General features: G+C 42.4%; 1 protein-coding gene across 2 annotated transcripts; it reads right to left on the minus strand.

Annotated features, from left to right (window-relative positions):
* Window positions 1–7,653: 7,653 nt before the first annotated feature.
* Window positions 7,654–13,056, minus strand: RB195_002973 (uncharacterized protein; the record flags this gene model as incomplete). 2 transcript variants are annotated; one of them, XM_064200451.1, is made up of 6 exons in its annotated part: window positions 7,654–7,839; window positions 10,741–10,858; window positions 11,045–11,157; window positions 11,231–11,365; window positions 11,921–12,052; window positions 12,889–13,056. In XM_064200451.1, 6 exons carry the CDS (start codon window positions 13,054–13,056, stop codon window positions 7,654–7,656), a joined length of 852 nt encoding a protein of 283 aa, XP_064056332.1. The 2 variants fall into 2 exon arrangements, with proteins under 2 accessions (XP_064056332.1, XP_064056333.1); XM_064200452.1 differs by lacking the exons at window positions 7,654–7,839; window positions 10,741–10,858 and having other exon boundaries at window positions 10,948–11,157.
* Between the last annotated feature and the right edge of the window lie 4,333 nt (window positions 13,057–17,389).

A 17,389-nucleotide genomic window follows, 5' to 3' on the forward strand; every position in this document is an offset into this window, starting at 1 on the left:
AGCTACGACATCGCGTCTCCGAGCTCTGCGCCGAGCGTGTAGTATGGAGAACGTCGCCGTCGCCGTGGTTGCTCGTTCATACTATTACCTTGCTAACCAATTTGTCTGAATTTTGCTGACATTCTTGAGCATTACCGTTGATATAAGTATAACACAATGTGCACCTTTATTGCTTCCTTGCCAAATGATCCTACTGGCTCCACCAGTGATTCCTTTTCCGGTCGGCTTTGTTCGATAACATGCATGTTGGGTGTAGCTTTGAGATCGGAGCTGCTAGATGATGTGCTAATAGATGGAGAAGTGATTCATACCACAACTAAGCAATGTTGATTCCACTATTCGTTTACAACAGCGGAATCGACGAACTGGGAAAGGTGGTTATAATAATTAGATGGATATAGTCCTTTATGCGCAGCACCTCAAAAAAGTTATCTCTTGAAATACGGATAGCACTCAAAATAATGTGCTGTTAAACTGTCGAAAATTGACGATATATGTACTCTCCCAGTTTTTTTCTTTTCGCCGCATTATGAGCATTATATAGTTGCGTCAAAACGACCTGAAGCTAGGTGGAGCTGCGTTAACCGCTGCGCTCGAAGCGGGCAGGATCGATGCAGGATCATCGCTAATTTCGGTTGGACTTCAGCGATGAGTGGTGTTAGCGAAAATTTCCGCTCGATTTTAACAGTTAAGTCGAGCTCTGGAGCGCAGGCGCTTACGCAACTTCATACTATCACTTCCCAGCGATAGCGCACCTGCCACTGTGTCGCGGCAGCTGATGGTACCATAGCTTTCCTAAGAACTGTTTGCGGTTACGGTCGCATCATGTAGATTATATGTAATGAAGAAGTTTCTTGTTGAGTTGTGAGTTTCCTCGCCTGAGGTGCCTGCCAGTCACCTCTAAAAGAACATGAAGTAAAAAGAGGGAAAAGTTATTATGCGGAGTAAGGAAGCAGTGCTTTAAAGGACTCATCTATCAGCAGAATGAGAATGTGCAGTTAGAGTGTGTTTGTTACTACTTGAGAAAATTCGCTGAATTAAACATATAGTGTCTGCATTCAAAGGAGATACCGCCTGGCAGTGAAGGGTGCTTGGAAACACACCAGAACGTAGCGAATTGAACAGTACACAGAACATCCAATATTCTTTTGTTTCCGTCGATAAGTTAAAGTCCAAAGTTGGGCGTGAAAAGTTGATTCTCTTCAGACTTGAGATCACATATTTTTATTGAGTTGCGAAAGAACGAGAAAGGGGAAGTATATGGCGATATATAGGAAAATTTGCTGCAATACTATACGAAATTTGTCTTTTCTCTCTGATTAAGGTAGAAAAATGCTCCTGAATGTGGGGACCGAAATGTCGAGATTTACCAATTTTTGCTTCTTTTACTACCATTCAAAACAGGTGAACGCTGTATACTGTAAAAACCCTCAGCTCACGCTCTATCAGATGATATATAACATGTTGCGAAAATTCCTCTTAATGGAGATCAAAGGAAGGGGATGGAGCACACTCACCAGTAAACTCTCCTATTAGAAAGTCAGCAGAGACCATGGTGATACTGTACCGGGATACGTAAGTGTGCTCCCTCTCCTCTTCCTGAGAGAGCTACTTATTTTTACAAGCCAGTCATTCTAACGAATGAGGAATTCTAGAGTGAACATGTACCCTTCACTTTAATGATTTAATGATAGGTTCCAATATATGCAAATTATTTAAAAAAAAACCTATTTTTTCCAGATGCAGAGAATCATCCTTTTTTTTGGGCTTGAGGCGGATTTTCATAAACCATTCAATTTTCCTCTGTTTAGAGTGAAGAAAATACGGGCAGGTATGTACTTTTCACTCTCTTTGTTTTCAGAGGATTGAAATTAAAGGCATCACCCCACAAATCTGGGATGGCGCGGATTTCAGGTGGAGTGTTCCTATACGGGGTCGTAGATTATGGAGAGGAGGGTGATTCCGTCCATTTCTTCCTAATTGCCGTAAAAAAGGGTACGGAAGGTGCGGCGCGTACACAGGGCTAGCTCGCTCCAATCGAACTGGTTGTAGAAAATAGCGCGCCGGAACGGCGCGCTATTTTCTACAACCAGTTCGATTGGAGCGATTATTAAGTTCGATTATCTTAATGGCCGTTTTTTTACGGCAGTTAGGAAGAAATAGACGGAATCACTCTTCTCTCCATAATCTACTACTCCGCATAGGCATAACCCACGTGAAACCCGCACCACCCCAGATTCGTGGGGTGATGCCTTTAAGGAGAAAAGTTGCTTATGAAGAAAGGGCAATACAAGCATGGTTTTGTGCAACCTAAGGCCAGCATACCACAAATCTGACCTGCAAAGGATCTGCAGGAAAAGCTAGAGTCGGGATCAAACGTGTGATGTGGTGGGCAAGTGAATGGAGGATCACACGATAACCAGGACAAATATTACGTAGCATTATATAATCACATACATTATGAAACAATCAATACAATAAACAATAAAAACAGCAGTACAAAACAGTAAACAATTCCAAGTGATTACATAAAAACAAAATATTATATTTATTTTCAGGAGTAGGACAGTATGAAATCTCCAATACCTAAACAGATAGCAACTTGAAATCACTTCTAAAAGATGGAGAATTTAATTATTTGTAGTTTTCAGCAGTTCAAAGGTTGAGTTTAGTTACCAAAAAATCTCAGATTCTGTGCACACAAGTCAAGTCTTGAGGATCGCAGATAACTTTGTCTGAAAAGGACCAGATGAAAAATTTCAGGCAGCTTTTCATTGAAGAGGTTTCACCCTAAAAAGGAGCCCCATCGCTGCTGTTTTCCACCTCTTAGGCTCTTTGGAATTTTGATGGGACAAGATTAAAAATTTTTTGCACTTTCGTTGGATTCGTCCGACTAAATTTTCAGAAAACCAGATAGTCCGAGAAGGAGAAATTTTGGACGTAGGGACTTTCTTAGATCCGCCATCCGAATATATGTGATTTTTAAACCCATTTTTCTGGAATTTTGCTCCTGTCAGCTACCGTATTCCACATTCGCCTAGTGTTCTTCGGAAAATTTTCGATTTTGGCTCTTCAAAACACATGAAATTTCCAACATATTGAAATGGCAGCTGCCGAGAACTAAGTCAGGAGCGTTGGAGGAGGAGGAAAAGAAAAAAGGAGGAGTGAGGATTATGGGCCATGACAGAGAGAGTCGTGTCCCATCACCATTACTATTACATTGCAGACATTGCGCTAATCCATCAGGTGCTACCGCTGGTACCGCATTTATATTTATATTTATATTCTATTAATAATTCTCTTTTTTATATCTCGCAGATTTTCCTCTGGTTTGAAGTAATCATAATTGATTATGCAACAATGAAGCCATAGACGCAGAAGGTTTAAAGGCATCACCCCACGAATCTGGGGTGCTGCGGACTTCAGGTGGGTTATGCCTTCCACGGGGTCGTAGATTATGGGGAAGAGGGTGATTCCGTTCATTTCTTCCGAATTGCCACAAAAAACGGTCCGGAATATGCGGGGCGTACACAAGGCTGGCGTGCTCCAATAGAACTCGTTGTAGAAAATAGCGCTCCGGAACGCTCGAAGATGCATCTTCCGGGCCGTTCCATGGCCATTAGAAAGATGTGGACGGGATCTCCCTCCTCCCCATTTTTGCCTACACGGGGTCTACGACCCCCTGTAGGCAAAAATAACCTGAAACCCGCACCACCCTAGATTCGTGGGGTGATGTCTCTTACTGGATCGAAAGCGTTTCATTTACATCCATTTTTGGGACTTCGTCGCTTTCCTGAAGCTTTTGTGTTCAAAGCGTTTCTCGTACATCGCCATACATTATTGTTATTTGCCGTATTTGACAGACTTCGTGGGCTTCGTTTTGCTGTTCATTATTGGCACTTGGCTATGTCGTTGGCGCCAAATTCTAATTTTATTCGGTTGATTTGTGGTGGTTTTTATAGTCGGGTCAAAAGGACTTTAATTCTGGTGCAACAGCGTAAGCGATTGATCGTCGTGGCGCGGAGGAGTTCGCGGTTGCGGTCAGAGTGCGATCCTCACTCATCTGTGCAGTCCGACGACAGCAGACCAGGGTCCAACTACAATTGGAAGGTCAAGTCCCACTATATCACTTTGGGCATAGCTACATACGAAACTGCTCAGGTTTCAAGTAGTTTTCACCAAACCTCAACAAGTATTTTAACGACTAATGATTATTAGGTTGATGCAAAAGAAATGCACGTTTTTTTCACTAGCATCAACATTATTTTATAGCAATAAAGTGAAACTTTTGTACAAAGTATTATACATTGTTGGAGAACGTATTTTATGCAATTTCCAAATATGTGCATAAAATTTGAATAGGATGAAATTTAAGTCGCATTTTCTAAAATAATTTGACTCTTATTTTTAGATACCACAATTTTCTCAAGGAAATGTCAGCAAGTGTACAGTTTTCGGTTACGAAATTTTCGTAACCAAAAACTTTCAACAAAAAATCCGCAGCTTTTCAATCTATTAATTCCTAACCAAAAATCAGCACAAAATTGCGGCATTTTCAACCTCAACGTTGAACAATCTATAGTTATTTGCCATTTGAAGCAAATCGGGAAGGAAAAGAAACTTATTCGGAATCCACTAAAATTGACTGAAGCCTACCGTCTTAAGATATCGTTTTTTGGATAAATATCTGTTTCTTGGATGGCTTGCGATGAGAAATGAACCAGATGGGAAGGTGAAGAAGCTAGACAAGTGTGTTCAACAGGCGGCGAGCTGCCACCTGTTGAACTTTTGGCGAGAATAAAACTCTGGAAATAACGGTGATGTCGAAACTGCCTCTGATGAGTTCATAGCTTCCAGAATCCCAGAAGTGTATGATATTGGCAATAGCGAACTATTTTCTCGTTGACATTTGTTGATTGCAATCACAGATAATTTGAATAAATAAGTCTATTCAGAGCCGAGTTACATTAATTTACAATTTAGGTGGGGAAAACCTGAACTTCTTTTGCATCAACCTAACGGCAAACTACCAGGCATTTTTACAACAAGAAATTTTAATCATTTTTGAGAAGTTGTTTCAGATGATAAATATGTCGTAGAACTTTACCTGCTTGTCCTGCAGAAGAGCTGTGAGACGCATGAAAGAGAACTCAAACCCCCTAGTCATTTAAATAGTTATTCTGAGACGGAGTTTTATCAAACTTGATTGTTGATATTGGCACATTTCACGTCAAAGTAGCGAGAATTTTCTTGGATTTAGATAAAAGATAAAATTGGATAAAGTGTCTGGCGTTAATCAATCCGCTTGGGACGCGCCACCACGTTCACTTTAATTCAGAATTTTTTGAGGTTCACGAACGTAACTGTCCTATACAATGACTTCCTGGGGCTAGCCGATGAGTCAAGTTACTGTTTTTATCCTCCCAGACAAGTCTGGCACCAATTTATCGACTCCGAAGGGATCAAAGGCTTGGTGAGCACTAGGGCGGATTCGAACCTCTAACCGACTGCCCTACACCCGCCCCTTAGGTTTAGATACAATTAGAAATACCTTCGTGGTTTTGTTTAAGGGTATGTGATTGCATATTAAAGGCATCACCCCACGAATCTGAGGTGGTGCAGATTTCAGGTGGAGTATTCGTATACAGGATGGGAGACTACGGAGAGGGGGGTGATTCCGTCCATTTCTTCCTAATTGCCGTAAAAAACGGCCCGGAAGATACGGCTTCATTCGTTTTGGCGCACCATTTTGTACAAGAGGTTTGATTGGAACGCGCTAGTCTTGTGCGGCGCCGCATCTTCCGGGCCGTTTTCTACGGCAACTAGGAAGAAATGGACGGAATCACTCCCCCCACCCCCTCCATAGTCTCCCATCCCGTATACGAATACTCCACCTGAAATCTGCACCACCTCAGATTCGTGGGGTGATGCCTTTAAGAGGGATATTACGCAAAAGCCTACGTTTTCCCCGATAAACGACTTTCAATGCACTAACAGAAAGAAAATTAAAAAATACATTTCTAAGAAAACATAAGGCTCATCGTCGACAGGAACGAAATAGCAACAGTCAAGTGTTTGTCAGGATTGAACATGGACAATAAAAAGCAGCGTATCACCAAATTGGCGAGGTTTGGATCTTTAATAGATAAGAGTTAGAGGTGTTGCTCACGAGTATGTACGTTATCACGCTCAATTCTTAACGGTGCAGAAAAAAAATTGAACAATAAGAAGTGGAACAGTTTTGAGTGATCCCTATAATCCAAAAACGCAACATACTACAATTATGGTAATAAAACGACGCTCATGTGCAATGTGATCTACGATTGTACGGGGAAGAGGAGTGAGGGGGGCAGCTTTTGTTATTTGTTTGGGTGATATCATGTGCTACATCCTTATCTCTTTGAAGTCGTGGAAAGATCCCATCATCGTCAGTTTTGTGACACGATACCTTCGAAGGCAACATATACCGAAATTGACGATGTCAGGGTCGCTGTAGGATAACTTAAAGTTCGGGTTTTAGATTATGAATACGAGTGTGGGCACACTCGATTCTTCGTAATCCTCTAGGAGAAAAGCCGTGGGAACGACGTTTCTCTCTACGAGATGTAGTCGGGTCAAAACGACATGAAACAGAGCTGTTGGAATCGAGGTGGTTCGGACCATCGCGAACTGCAGCAACGAACGGTGGTAGTAAAGGTCTTTACTCGGTCGTAACCGCTGCGTTCTTCCGCATCGCTTCGAGCGCAACCGCATACGCAACCTCACCGTACTTTGTTTCGTTTCTGACTCTACTATACGTCAGAACGTGCCACCTTTGTACACGCTCCATCTCCCTCACCGGCTTTGTTCCTTTTTCATCTTTTTTACTCGCATAAGTTGCTGAGAGGAGTCCCAATTGATCCTCGACCACTAGCGATCGTCAAAAATCGAAAATCGTCAAATCTGGGATATGTCTCTTCGCATTCCATCGTACCATGTAAAAGTGAGGCAGCTTCCCACACGGTTTTCCAAGAAAATTGGAGGTATTGAGTGTGGCCACGCTCATACTCGTAATGTGTAACTCGAACTCTAAATTGTCACACGGGGATCCGAAAATCGTCAAATTTGGGATATGTCTCTTTTAAACTATTATTTCTTACCACTAGGAGTAAATCTGCGAGGAAGAAAACTCTGCTGCACAGCCCGTACAGTACTTCTCACGCACTACACGACTATTTGAATATTTGAATCCTCACGAGTATACAATCTTCACGAATCTGTTCCTTATGATCTTTTCGATCTTTGACAGTTTTATTAACGAAACAACTCATGAAAGCGAGCAAAAATATGGCTAAAACAGAAAATAATGAGGAAATAGGAGGTAGCAACATTGAAGGCTGAGGTGAAAGCAGGTTGATGCGATGAACCAAATATAAGGATTTATAAAGAAATCATGTTGAGTGCGCCGTACACCAAAACTGATTGATGCAGACAATCTAGTAGTGACGCTAGGACTAGTCTAAATTTTATGCTGTACGGAATTACACCTTGTAACATTCGTGAAAGAGATGAACATTTTTTAATCGAAAAAAGTTTCGAAAAAATCGAGAAAGGAAAAAAAATCGGTAACATGTGACCCTATGGCTAAGACCAGTCAACGTGAAACTTAAGAAGTTAGCTGGGTAGACTTGGCATATCCACCCGTCCTTCCAACCATCTACTATAGATATCCTGGTAATGTTCAGTGTGATGCCTATTCAGGTGACCCATAAAATTGCTAGAACATGGAGATCGGACCACAACACTGCATAGAATACACTGAGCGTTACCATCGGTTGTACGTCGAAACAGCTCCCACACCTGAAGAAGAGTCTAGAATATCCCAAATATAGACTATGCGAACCTTCTATTCCATGAATTCTACCATAAAAATTAAGAAACTTATTTATTTATTTATTGAGAACACCCACAGGTTGCCATAAAAAGAAAACAAGGTGGAACAGAGCTCACTAGAATTACGCCTAAGTTTTACACAACAAGACTGGCCCTTCAAAGTGTAAGAGGTGGTGAGTTAGCAGGTCATTCTCGTGCTACAGATGGTGAGAAATCCTCACGCGAAAGACCAACTTAAAGGCATAACCCCAGGAATCTGGGGTGGCACGAGTTTGAGGTGGGTTATGCCTATGCGGGGTCGTAGATTGTGGGGAAGAGGGTGATTCCGTCCATTTCTTCCTAATTGTCGTAAAAACGTCCCGAAGATGCGGCGACTGCACAAGGCTCCAATAGAACTCTTTCTAGAAAATAGCGCCCCGGAACGCTCGAACCCACGTCTTTTCTGGACGATTAGGAAGAAATGAGCGGGATTTCTCCGTTTCTGCAATGTACGATCCCGTACAGTCTTTGACCATTGGAAATCCATATCATCTTAGATTCGTGGGGTGATGCCTTTAACCCCGAACAGAGAAATCCGTCAGGAACCCCGGACGAACGGGTAAGGGTCTTCAGGCGCGAGGACTCACCAACTTTGCTATCTTTTAACGGCTAACCACTACCAGAAGAGAATAAGGACCTGTAGCGACGAATGTGAAAAATTATCGCTGTAAATTAGCTAGTTATTCATGTAACCGTAAGAGTATGTGGTCATCGGGACCAGTCCCCAGTATTCATTTCGAACTCAGCTCTTTAGAACAAGTTATCGTACTCATTGGCTTCTCTTTAAATGCAGCATTCACGAAGTCAGCGATGTTGAGATCACTGCAGGAATAGGAAAGGAGCAAGGATGTAGTTTAGGATGAGTGAGGGTTCAGTATGAAATATGTATCACGATCGCGCGCAGTTCTTCCTAGCAATCAGTGAAAAACGCGTGTAAAACAGCCTTGTGTGATTCCGTCTCCTAAGGATTAAACTTTTCATGGGTAGAAGAACGAAGGTACCACGCAAAGGGGGCAAAATGTAGTTGGGGGGCCACTCAGTGGTGCCCTTATTTCCCGAAGTAAATAAATGAATTATTCGGGCCCTACCACCTGAGCATTAGTCGTAGAGGATCTATGACATGTAAGCTAAAGCTGCTCGGAGAGAAAAGTAAGTTAGACTGAGTGCCTTCCCTCAACTACATTTTCCTCCACAAAAGCATCTACGAATGTGTGGATGAAGTAGCTTTTTCTTCCCGTCCGAGTTATTCTAGTCGGGCTGAGAATATTGGACGCGAAGGCAGTAACCGGCAGTCCATCGCGTAATAAGCTGCAGCGTTGGGAAGAGGGGATCAGACGAGCCTTTTTCACGCGGGTTGTTTTCTGGTTTACTCGAAGAGAGGTTGAGCGTGGTTACTACTCGTAAACTACAACATCATCTCTTAATATTCTCTATTCATGGAGAGATTCCAACATCGTCAGTTTCTTCTAAGTAAGGCTGCAAGGCTTTGTTGGGTCTCCCATTAAAATTACTAAGTATAAAATTCAGAATAGGAAAATTAATGGTTGTTAGCAATCTTGCCCGGGGTCTTGTTATTGATGAATGCACATATGCATGTATATGAATACAAATGAATACGGTCGTTAAAGTTTACTAGCTCCATTACTATCATAGGAAGTATGGAATTGTAAATGAAAGGAAAGTTAAAGTTTCTTTCCACATTAGAAAGTTTCATGCATCGGTTCTTGATGAAAACATTGAAGAAATTGACTTCAATCCGCAGCTAAGGAGGAAATATGAAATTCCCAAAATTTCCATAATGCTCAAGGGCAGCGGTATGGTAGTTGGTAATTTGTGAGATAATAGATAGACATATAATATAGATAATATGGAGTTCCGAGTGTAGATTGTGGACATGAAGGTGGTCTTTTTTTAAATCTAATTTCCTTTAATCGTCCCAGCAGAAAGGGTGTCTAGAGAGCGTGCGGATGAGGAACGCGAAGACATGCCACTGATCCCTGCGTCCATGAGCGAGCCATCGAGGATCATTGAGATCTCCACGTATCCAAAATGAATAGGCTACTGAGCTAACCGTAGCGGGCACAAGGGTGCCACGTTCTGACGTCCAAGGTTCCTTTCTTCAGGACGATTAAGAAGAGATCTGTGGCTGTGATCACGCTCATGTTCGCAATGTACGCTTTGAATTCCATATATTCTCAAAGGACTTCCAATTACGTCAGACACGTGATGCGACAATTTTAAAATATACAACCATCCATTCAGCATATATTCCATTGATACGCTACCGGTAATCACAGACGTTTTATGGCAATGTAACATGAACAGTTGCGAAAGGAGTAGCCGACTCGCGACAGCCTTGGCTTCCTGGTCATGCGAGGCAACGATAAGATCTCTGAAATTCTAGAAGGACACCGAAACCAGTACTGTGTATTTGATTGTTCAGTTAAAAGGATAAAGGATAAAGTTTCTGGCGGTAATCAATCCGCTTGGGATGCATCCCCGCGTTCACATAAATTCAGAATCCTTTGAAGTGTACGAACGTGTAACTGACCTATACAATGACTTGCGGTGGCTAGCCGATGTATCAAGTCAGTGTTTTTATCCAGACAAGTCTGGCACCAATTTATCGACCCCGGAGGGATGAAAGGCTTGGTGAGCACTAGGGCGGATTCGAACCTAAGATCGATCGTGCAGGAAGCGCAACCTCTAACTGCTACACTACACCCGCCTTGTTCCGTTAGGAAGGAAAATAAGAAGATGCGAAAAAGAATCAGTGGAGGAGAAGAAAATGAATGACCATTTCTCAAGAAAACAAAAAGGAACCCTCACCGGGTGCTTTGTTCTACGATTTCGTTTCGCTCCTCGTCTGTCGGAGTTCCATGGAACACCCGGCAGTGGTCGTTGTGATTCTGGAATCCCTTGATAGTGCTCATAGCTCGTTACAACTCTATAATAGAATCAGTCAGTTGATCTGAGTACAAAATGTGTTGTGTAGTGCAGTCGGAGACGGCCACAACCTTAAAGAGAGCAAAACGATTATTTCACGTGCTTCAGTGGCTGCATATGGTGAGCGTAGGGATTCCAGGACGATTGTTGATGTGTTGAATAGTTCCCGACGAGTTGTTGATCATACTTCTGAACACCGAAATCAACACGATCGATCGTATTTGCAGTAGTCATTGCAGTGTTCTGGTGATGTCGCTCCAAGTGCTTGCTCATATTTGTCGCACAAGCCGATTTTACCAACTGAAATGAGTGAAATCGAACGAGAAACAGAACGTCGTGTACGTTCAGTTGCGTTCAGAACTTACACACATACCCGTGCACACATATTACATTGCACACTTTTGTCGTCCACTCGGCGAAAGAACGTCCATACGGGATTCTTCGTGGGTCGACCACGTTTTGTGCTACGTTTACGAACACCGTTCGAACAGCCGCCGTTATCGTCCACCTAAGAGTAGCGTTGATAAGTTGAAGATTGAGGGGCCATACCCCATAGCGGTGAATTGTTGGGAGACAGCAAAGTAGATTCGTTTCTAAAAAATTAATCCCACAGGGACCCCGAGATTGATTGTATGAAATTCAGAAATTCCCCAGCTTTGAAACTTCGTTCGTAGAACGCCAATAGCTAAGATTTTAACAAAGTAAATAGGATTGAAGTAAAATTGCTTGCAGTAGAGCACGTTGTAGCGGAAGAGTTAACTATGTAATCATGCAAGTGGTGATAGACTTGTAGCCGGAGAGCAGTTTTCGCACGGTCCTCTAAGAGGTGCAGGTGAGAGGTTAAAGATGTGACAGATCGAGAATCAAAAAGCGATAAAGGATGGATTATTTGTTGCTTACTGTTATTTTTGTTGTTCCTTTTATTTTTGTACCGTAGCACTTACAATTTCACGTTACTCGAGTGCAGAGAAGCCACTTTTCTACTCGGAACTAATAGTAAGTGTAGTACGTCATATTCTCAATAACGCACAAAAAAAGCCGTTATAAGGAGGGCGATCCCTACCGTAGTTTTGGTGTTTAATGTCGAATGAGCTGAGTCCTGTTGAGAAATTAATGACGGTCCCGCTGCAGCGGCGGCAGCGTAGTAAAACATAGACGGTTGCAAAGAAAGCGGTTGTTCGTATTGATCATTTCCCTAAATAGGTAATTATCATGTGAACATAACTATGAACTCATCTTAGGGTTATGAAAACCTTGCTAAGTTCCTGAATGGGCTGAGGATCATTTCTATAGATCTTTTCTTTGCTTTGAAATGGCCGAAAAACTGTGAAATGCTCTAGTGTTTTGGTGTTGTCAGTGTTTCGAGGTGTGTCGGAATTTTCTGAATTGTTTCCAATTTAGTTCCTCACAGAAATCGACGCTGTTTTCTCTCTTTTCAAAAAAGTTGCATCAGCACGATCGATAAGTCCCGCATGAGTAAATCAATTTACAGACGACAATTGGATCGAAACTGATCGGTAAAACAGTTCTACCGTTTCGCCGATAGCTTGCCTTGTTACTATTTAAGAACACTAGCGGGTTGTGTCGAAATCGATCGGCATGGGATAATAAAATAATCTGTGCCTGCATTACAGTACCTCACTAACTAAAGTAGGAGGGTACTGTAATGCAGTTCGACATCATTTACTAGAATCTTGAGGCATGTTAGTATTAGTGTGATTTAACTGATAACGCGGTGAGAATCCTCACAAAAAATTAGTCCATAATAGAAGTTTCACTAGCAGAACTTTCTATATTAATTTTCATAAGGTGCATAAACGACCGTACTCTATTCGGATTCTTTCTGAACAATTGAATTCTTCAAAAAATGTCTACAAGAGTAAAAAAAAATGTCGATATTGAGGTAAAAATCGTCCAGTTGGCATGAAACATAAAGGAATATCTTGATAAAGGATCATTTTAAAAAATTTGTTTGGTAATTTATAGCATTTTCGTATTGCGAACCCCAGAGCAAAAACAATTCATACCCACCGCAAGTTGAGTTCCTCCTTGGATCGGAATTGGCTGAGACACAATCGGATATAGATGTCCATGTTGAGGTTGCTGGAAGCTACACGGTGTCGGAAGAACGGCAACACTCGGCTCAAAATAGTCCTTTTCCTCGTACGAGTAGGACGTAGCCAGATATGTAGTATCCATCGGAGAATACTATAGAGCAGCGATGGGAATAGCAGCGAAAAGCCGCCGACTCCTCTGTGATATGGACCGGATAGGTTCGGGCACACGTGAACAGCCTGGCCAATGATGTTCTGCTCCGGGTTCGTTCGCTGTCGTTCTTGGTGTCTTGGTTTGTTCCGTTCACTCACTCACTATACGTATAGGAAGCGATCCGGTGTGTCAAGTCCGTAGAGGCGCGCGATCATGATCGGCCAGACCACGACGAAGTACGCGCGGCGCACTCCTCAAGCGCCGTCCGTTTGCAACAACCACCGTCTGCTGCTGGACACCACTCGGACGATTTTCGGTTTTAAGCTGGAATTAGGGGATTAGCAAATGGGATTCCTGCATGCGATATCAGTGAAACTAAGTCAAAAGCGACATTTCTTTTAAACGATTTCTATTTTATCGCGATTGCAACTGAATAAAAAGGAATGAAAAAGTACTAGGGAACATATTAAATTTCCAGGAGTCTACCAAGCATACGCAAGTTCAGTTTATCAAAGAATAGCAGAGAAACGAAAAAAAGAATCCATTTCTCTTTAGTTTTACCGAATATCTAATAAGAATTTATCCTAGGAACCAGGTGCTGCTGAAATCCAGTAGCGTCGCCCTGTTCTTGATGAATTTCATTCTAAGTTACGCAACCATGTCGTAGGAATGAAGGACATGGATCAATCTTTCGGGACTTGGTTATTCTTGGCAATAAAGTGGAAATTACAGGTTTATCTAAAGAGTAATTTTCAACAGTTGATGAAAATGAATATCTAGTGCGCTTCTCCTAGAACATAGCCTGTAAAGACCCTAATTCCTAACGCGTAGCTCGGTGGATCATATGTTCGTTTCTTTCTTCTGCAAACTCATCGTTGCATGGGGTTCCGAAGCAGAGCTCGTCTACAGCATCGCAGAAAATCAGATATTCTTTCGAATTTTCCTGGAAACGACATTTTTCGTTTTTAGGATTGGTTTTGTGATGGCGTTTAGAAAAGCGCTCTTCTCTTAATAAACTGGACTCGATAACGCGATTTTGTGAGTGACAAAAGGCGCTGATCTCCTAAGCCCACCTTGACACACTCCTACGGTGTGCCAACTGTATTTTCCTTCTTTTCGCAGACTTCCAGAAATATCGTATCTCTGCCGAGAAAAAACTTAAAGCTCGTTGTAACGAACGGGTTTTGCACCATAAAAATTTACTGCGCACAATCTCTGCGTTTTGCTACGTACGATGTGATCTCGGTTCGAGCGTTGTACGGATCAAATGTTCATTAAGAATGGAAGGGTTGTTACGGTATGACAAAATTTGAGATTTCAAGCAGAGCAGGAAGGAGAACTTCAACCGAATCCCGTTGTAACCATTAACCATAAGACAATGATCTGACTAACCTTGTAAAGATGTTGCCAATGCCGTTCGCGACCGTCTCAACGACTGTTGCTGCTACAACAGGGGCGTTTCGTGGAGGGGAACGCCAGCGCAGCGTTCTGTTACTTTCAAGTGTCGATTTACGAGATTTTAGTGGTGTTGATGTATAGAGGGGTACTGAGACGGTTAGATTTTACCCATCAAATTCCTTGGTAAAGCTCTGTGTGGGCTATAAGCAAAAGTTTTCATATCTTTGCACTCATTGTCACATGGTACCAAATAAAATAATTCATGTAGGAAAAAATTCTATTTGAACAGCTTTTTTTAAGTCTTTTTTGTTTTACCAGAGAGTACCTTGATCTGTAGAGGTGAAGGATTTTTACCGGTTTCTCCGTAGGACCACGAAACCGATATTGGGATCTCCCCAGAAATAGAGGCGGTAAGGGCGTAACTTACGGGATGAGTACGATCGTTGTGATCCAAGAAAGGGTGTGAGCAACCTTATGTGATCCCAACACCCAACGATGCAACTTATTACGGGCAATCTCCGACGCGTTTACGATTGCGCAGATAGGAAAACTTCTGCTGCTTACTTGAGCCCCGTAAGTTGGACTGCGGACGTCAGACGACTCCGTCGTCGTCCTTCTCGTTGTTCTCCAGTGCTGATTCACGCTCCCGCTTTCTGGATTATTACGTAGGATTTGGTGTGATCACGTCGCATCAGGGCGGTGTGATCTTACCCCTATCTGTATAGATATCAGATATAGGCAACATATCAACAGTAACAAATGCAGCACGCTTCCTATAAACCCAGAAATTATAGGAATTATCCGCCACGAATGGAAAAGGACTGTGCCAGGCTCTCCTGACAATAAGTCATTTTTTTACATGTTCTGACTTAGACAAATGTGTTTTCTTTTTTTTTTCTTCTTGGTGCACCATCCGTGTATGCGAATAAATAAGTAAATTAATAAATAAATATTTGTCTCATACCAAATCAGGAGTGGTTAGGTTTACCGACGAAGTAATGCTTTACTTTCATGAGAATAATGCAATGAAAGCGTGTGATGTGTACTCTCAGACTTCCATTTCTTTATGCGCGAAGAGTTACCTCGACGAGTAAACTGTTTAGACTAGCTTTTATGAACCGTTCATTTCTGGATTTCTGAGAGATGCTTCGCGTCATTCTCCTGTGATTTTTCTAAAGTAGTTCTTGATTTCAATCTGCTACCGGAGAAAACCTTACGTGGAATGTTTTCTCCAATACAGGGATTCCAAGGAATAAACGAGCTTAATCATTTCTTGCGAAAAAGTAACAAAAGGATAAAATGTGAAAAAAGTGAGGTCCACGTAACGTTATTCTAGGGGAGCATTGCGTCTTACATTACTGTAGGTAGTTTGTGGAGAGTATTCCTTAAAGGAGAGAGGGTGATTCAGTCCATTTCTCCATGTATCAGTGGAAACGGATAACCCCGGAACCTTGTTTCTTACAATGTCCTCAATTACAGCGCACCACCCTTGCCCCGCTCCCCGCCTGTGGTTCGTCCGAATGGTTTTCGACGAATCGCAAGCGGGGCGGGTTTGGGGAGAACGCAAACTTTGTCCATTGCAACATAAGCCGTAGTAAGAAACAGCATTCCGGGGTTGTCCGTTTCCACTGATGGACGGAATCACCCCCCTCTCCATAATCTACGATCCCGTACACGAATACTCGGCCTGAAATCCGCACCACCTCAGATTCGTGGGGTGATGCGTTTAAAAATGACCGCTAAAACGCGAAACCCACTCTAGCAGCCTGAGATTCGGATTGCACAAAAACACTCAGAATCGTCGGTCAATCGATGGGGTTACATATTGCATCCATGGAAAATATCATCTGAAAAAAAAAACAATTAATGAAATCCCTTCTATTTCTTTTTATTTTAACAATCCAACGGAAATGAAGAGTTGCTTCGTCAAACCAACTGATTCTTCCGATTCGTAGATATAAACTAGATTCCCGTCGGTACTGCCCCTGAGGGCATCACCCCACGAATCTGACTTAGTATGGATTTTCAATGAACAAACTCTATATAGTGTCGTAAATTGCGGGATCAGGAGTGGTTCCGCTCATATTAGTTCTCCTCGACTGCCTCTGTCGATTTAGGAACCTACCAATTTTTACTGCGATTTAGCAACCTATGAACAAGTTGCTAAATCACAGTAAAAAAAAATCCCAGATCGTGTACATAGAGGAGCGTTCTAACGTTCCTCATAGGAAGCAAAGCGGTTCCCACGCCGTTTTTGAGGACGATCAGGGAGCGGTGAGCAGAACCAGCCCTGATCCCGCAATCTACAACTCCATTTCTGGCCTTCGACGTAGATTCCCTCCCACTTCAGACTCGTGGTATGCTGTTTTTAATGGTCACAGTTCTCGCTTTCTTGTGTCTCCCCTACGGAAGAGGTTACTAGAGTTCTAGACTCGTTTCACAAAATAACCACTGCTTTTCAACCAAATAGTTTCCCGAAGTGCAAAGGTTTTGAGTAACTTTTACACAAAGTTTTCCGTGTTGGTTAACAAGTCTTGTCTCCTAGGAATATTCTCGTTGTTCTCTCAAAGGTCGCGGAATTCCGTGATTCGATAAGCCACAGGATGTAGCGCGTAAGGTGAGGAAACTATTTTGAGCACAGTCAAAAACAATCTCCACAAGCCTCGCATTGCTGTTAGAAACTGCTGGTTCGGTGTATTCCAGGTTCCAATCATGCCGGTCGCAAATAAAAACAGAGTTCAGAAATCCTTAACTATTTTAATTCGGGATCATAGAAAAAACTGTTCCCTTTGAGCAAAGGGGACCTATAGCTGGGTCAAAACTACGTGAAGCAGAAGTGCAGTTACACGAGCCGCCCCGTTGGATCAACCCCACTGGTTTTTAACCGCTCGCAGACGGCCTGCGAGCGCTCAAGCATTTTCAGAAG

Source organism: Necator americanus, chromosome IV, assembly GCF_031761385.1.
Source record: "Necator americanus strain Aroian chromosome IV, whole genome shotgun sequence".
Classification (NCBI taxonomy): domain Eukaryota; kingdom Metazoa; phylum Nematoda; class Chromadorea; order Rhabditida; family Ancylostomatidae; genus Necator; species Necator americanus.